The sequence below is a fragment of the Hakea prostrata genome, chromosome 8 (genome assembly GCF_041222555.1).
Source record: "Hakea prostrata isolate BN-2017 chromosome 8, UWA_Hpros_2, whole genome shotgun sequence".
Lineage (NCBI taxonomy): Eukaryota > Viridiplantae > Streptophyta > Magnoliopsida > Proteales > Proteaceae > Hakea > Hakea prostrata.
Genome location: NC_142607.1, coordinates 37,368,265 through 37,373,185, shown reverse-complemented (window position 1 = coordinate 37,373,185; position 4,921 = coordinate 37,368,265). Strand labels below are relative to the sequence as shown.

The following is a 4,921-nucleotide window of genomic DNA, read 5'->3' as shown; positions in this document are numbered from 1 at the left end:
TTATACCGCAAAAGAAGGAAGAAGACAATTTTTTTTTTTTTTTGCCAAATAGGGTTTTGGTTTTGTAATAATTTAGTTTTGTAATGATTTGTTCTGAACCCAGTGAACCGGGTCTGTTCCCACTTAAATTTTATTTTTTTGAACATGAAAAAAATCTACGCTGATAATTTAATATAAGAGCCAATTTTTCAGCATAACCGTTGGCTGCTTGAAGCAGTGCCACGTAGGCAGTCTGATTAAGATTCACACATAATATATTGTACTAAAAACACTCAATATTAATTTATGATTTACTAAAAAAACCCACATGACCAACGGAGATTGTTCAAGTGGTAAGCAGCTTGGTCCGCTTAGACAATGTTCCAGTATCGAATCCTTGTGGATGTAAAAAATCCCCACTAAGAGACTCACCCACCACATCTAGGTGTGGATCGAACAACGGTTTATAAAACCGGAGTTGGCAACCAAAAAAAAACCACACATGTAAAAATCCCTCAATAAATATGATCTGACTAAGAAAATGCCCTTAGTTGTAATAACTAACGGTGGTATTCATAAGGAATCATCATCAACGTACGGAATTGATGTCATTGGCAATACCGTTAAATATTATTTCATACAATCGTTTTCGAATTATATTTTCTGGTCCCACTAAAATAGTACTTGTATGCATGCGTGGAAAAGTCAAAATAAGCGTCTAATTTAACACATTGATTCCCAATTTTTTCGCGGTGGAGTTTTCCTGGAGACTGGCGTCTCCGTTCTTCTTAAATATTTTATTAGAAAAGACTTCTCATGTGTGAAATACTACTTTTTCGTCAAATCCTTCACCTTGTTTCATCTACTATGATTTGTTTATTTCAACACCTTCTGAAGGAGATCAACTTGGTTTCACTTAGTTTTCTTAACAGAGAAGGCTTTGTCGATTTTGTGTTCGATGGTTTACTCGTTTTCCAATTTCTAGTTTTTAAATGTTGACCAAACCAAGAAACAAATATGTTTGCTTCCAGACTTTGTACCTAAAATTTTTTTACTAGATCTTGATCCCCTTAATTGGAAAAAACCTTTAGTACTAAAAGTAATATAGGTAAAAAAATTATTTTCAATATTAGCTTTTAAAGTACCCGGGGGGCCGCCCACCGGCCGAAGAAAAGATGGTTGAATTTGATGTGGTTTCCGACTGTCTCCTCAGGCATTAACTTTTTCTTCTAGAATTCGGGCTTCAAGTTATGCGACATGCAAAAGGCTCAATTGTTCAACGTATATAATTTTATGTATGTTTTTTTATTGCAATTTCTACAAAGTAATTGGTTCTATGTATCTCACTAATGATTCTAATTTAAGTTTAAGTGATTAGTTTCAGTTTTTCAATTCCATAAACTTTAAATCTTGTCAATGCAGGGTTGGTTGAGTGGTAAGTTCTATACTTCTCAATGGAGAGGTCATGGATTCAGCCCTTGCGGATGACAAGCATCCCCCTGAGGATGTAATCAAGGTGCGCGCAAGTTGGCCCGGATGACCTCAGATACCAAAAAAAAAAAAAACTTTAAATCTCAAGTTGCATTTATCTCATTTATTAAGTTCTACTCTTGACATTAGAGAAAATGTTTTGTGAAGTTTAATTTTTTTTTTTTTTTTGAAAAATTCGTAACTTTATATTTAGAGTTCGAATTATTACATATACCATAAGAAGCATTGAACTTGTGACTAAGGTTTAAAGTATCGGTATCGAGTATCGTATCGGTCAGGTGATTTTAAAAGACGTATCGTTCTGTATCGAGAATTATATCACTCTAACTAATGTATTTTAATGTAATTTAATAGAAAGACATATCAAGATGTATTGTATCAGTTGGGTTAAATATGGATACGTATCGACTATATCGTATGATATCATGGGATACTTTAAACCTTGGCTGTGACCACTTCGATAAGAGGTGCCAGTACGGATTGAGTCACTCCTAAAATTTTATAATTATTATCCAACCCCATCTGAAATCCAATCCTGGGTCCACAGTAGAGCAATCCACGTGGCAAATAATCAAATATTCAGAGAATGGTCAAAGTTTTCGGTTTTGTATAGAAAGTCAAAGTCTTCCTCATGTTTTTCTTTTTGGTCAGAATAATCTCTTCGTTAGGTTGAGAAATTGGTAGGAACAGGCCGGGAAAAAAATATAAAAAGGGAACAGATTTTAGACCCAAAAAAATTTGTGGGACCTCTCCAATGAACAAGTGGAAGGAGACACGTGTAATGTCGGAAAGAAAAAGTGAGTAAAAATAATCATAATTGTGTTGAATGTGAGGATCATGTGCATTTTACACAAATACCCCCAACTACAATTGAATGGTTACTCCTCTGGCGCGGCCATGCGATTCACGGGACGGTGCAGATTCAACTTGTTGGTTATAAGACGCGTGGCCGTGTCTGGTAGCATCATACTTCTCTCCATCGCCCCAAAGAGCGTAAGCTTCTTCGCCGTGCACGGCGTCGTCTCCTATCAGCAACTGCTCGTCCGGCATCCTTAACGGTATGACTAACCGTATAACGAACAGTATCACAGACGTAGACACTATATTCCACGCTATCACGAACACCGCCGCCGCCAGTTGCTTCAAGAGCTGCACCCCTCCTCGCTTCCCATAAAACGCACCCCTCGAACCGGTATCCGGTAAAGCTAGGTTACTTAGAACCGGCTCTGCTAATAACCCCGTCAACACCCCTCCTAGTAACCCAGCCACCGCGTGTGTATGTAACACCCCTAGTGTGTCATCCACCTGATCAGTGATCACCATCCAAAAGGATCAAAACCCATTAGCAATTGGTGGGTCCCACCACACAACATAAAACGAAAAATCAAAAAACACTACAATGTGAAAAGGATCGTTCTCTCTTTACCTTCTGTAATAAGGTGGATTTTTTGTGTAGAATCATCATTGTGAACCATGGAATGCTGCCGGAAAGTATACCCATAACAATCGCCGCCCATGATTGAACTACTCCGGCGCCGGGAGTTATGCAGACGAGTCCAGTCATCATGCCTTGAACGGCTCCGATCACCGATGGTTTTCCGAAGTAAACCACGTCGAGTGACGTCCACATGAGAAGGCTTGTGGCTGCGCATATGTTGGTGTTTAGCACTGCTATTGAAGCATCGATGTTGGCGGCGTATGGTGCTCCGCCGTTAAAACCTGACCAACCCATCCACAAAAGCCCTGCTCCTGCAAGCATCAACAGCACGTTATTGGGTGGAAATCTCTCCCTGTCGCTCTTCAATCTCGGTCCTACCTGCAATTACACAAAATCCGATTCAAGATTCGAAATTGGTACGAGTACTCAGTGTTATAAAAATGGATTAAGAAATACCCAGTAGGCTGCAGTGTAGCCGGCGATGCCAGAAGAGAGATGGATGACATAACCGCCGGAGTAATCAATGACACCCCATTGATAGAGGAAGCCGCCACCCCATAAACTGAATGCACCCACGGTGTATGAGAAAATGAGCCAAAGAGGGACAAAAGCCATCCAGGCCTTGATGTTCATGCGGCCAAGAACGCCACCAGCTAATAGTACAAGTGTGATAGCGGCGAAGGTGAATTGGAAATATACAAGTGAGGCCATTGGGTAGAAGGGTCGGTTTCCTGTTTGAGGAACGGCAGCTCGGTCTATGAGGTAAGATTGAGTGAAGGCAAGACCACCTTTGCCCCAGAAGGGAAGAATTTTGTCACCGAAAGCCATGCGATAGCAGAGGAGAACCCAGAAGATGAGGACAGCTGCGAAGGCATAGAGAGCCATGAAAGCTGAATTGACGGCCCATTTCTTCTTGACGATGCTGCCATAGAGGATTACTAAGCCAGGCATGCTTTGGAGGCCAACAAGAGTGGCTGCTGTCATCTGCCATGCGTTGTCGCCTTTGTTTAACCAACCAGGCACCGAGGGGAGGTGTTCCTGGTATGCTACCGGTACGGCCATGGATTAAGAACAGAATGATCAGGGTTTTCTGGTTGTTTTTTCCTTTCTTTCTCTCTCTGTTTCTCTCTTCTTGTTCGTTGTCGATCGATTTATCTTGGTTGGGTTAGTCGACGACTGTTTGCTTGTAAGTCAGCAGCTCGAGATTCCTGAGAAAGTTCCGTCGGTACGACTTGTAAGGAAATGTTAACGGGATTCAATGGCGGCTACGGAAATGAGGCAAAACACGACTTTGGGGTTCCCATTGAAGCAACTGGATCTTCCAAGTTCCAAAGTGCCAACCGTCCACTTTTTATTTATTTATTTATTATTATTTTTTTTATTATAAGGATATAATAGATATTTTATATGAAGCATTTTATAATATTTGGTTTCTACCATAACCTAATTATAATAGGAAAAATTTATGACAAATTTTTTGTTTGATGCGTACGAATGATGTTTTGTTCTCATAAACAATGGTTTAATTATTACTTTGAGATATTTAATAAATGATTTTGTCAAACCATTTTGGATATATATGAACATGAGCTACATGCTATTCAGCTGTGATCTCACTTGTTATACAAAAATCATAAAGCCTGAGATGTAAATTCACTAGGATTATCAAGACAAACTGTATTTATCTTATAATCGATAAATTATATGATTAATCTAATTATTTGAGCAAATAATTTGCAAATACCAAATGCGAGTTCATAATGAACATACATGTGACCATTTTATAGATGTATCTACTAAAATCATATATTAGCTGAATGATCCACATGATGGGTGAATGAGCCTAAATATTTCACCATGTATATGTTTTAAAAATGCAGAATATTCAATCTCAACTTTAGCTGGTGAATATCTAATATTAGATTTCTCTTGAGAACAAACAGCACAAGAAAATTCACTTAATTGAAGAATCTTCTGGTTCTTCAATAGATAACAAATGGATTTTCAATAATT

General features: G+C 38.8%; 1 protein-coding gene across 1 annotated transcript; it reads right to left on the bottom strand.

Annotated features, from left to right (window-relative positions):
- Positions 1 to 2,050: 2,050 nt before the first annotated feature.
- On the bottom strand, positions 2,051 to 4,203 carry LOC149007737 (ammonium transporter 2-like). The gene is made up of 3 exons (XM_089165830.1): positions 3,365 to 4,203; positions 2,897 to 3,286; positions 2,051 to 2,775 (listed from the first exon to the last, which is right to left on the bottom strand). Exons 1-3 carry the CDS (start codon positions 3,968 to 3,970, stop codon positions 2,335 to 2,337), a joined length of 1,437 nt encoding a protein of 478 aa, XP_089021956.1. The 5' UTR covers positions 3,971 to 4,203; the 3' UTR covers positions 2,051 to 2,334.
- Positions 4,204 to 4,921: the final 718 nt, after the last annotated feature.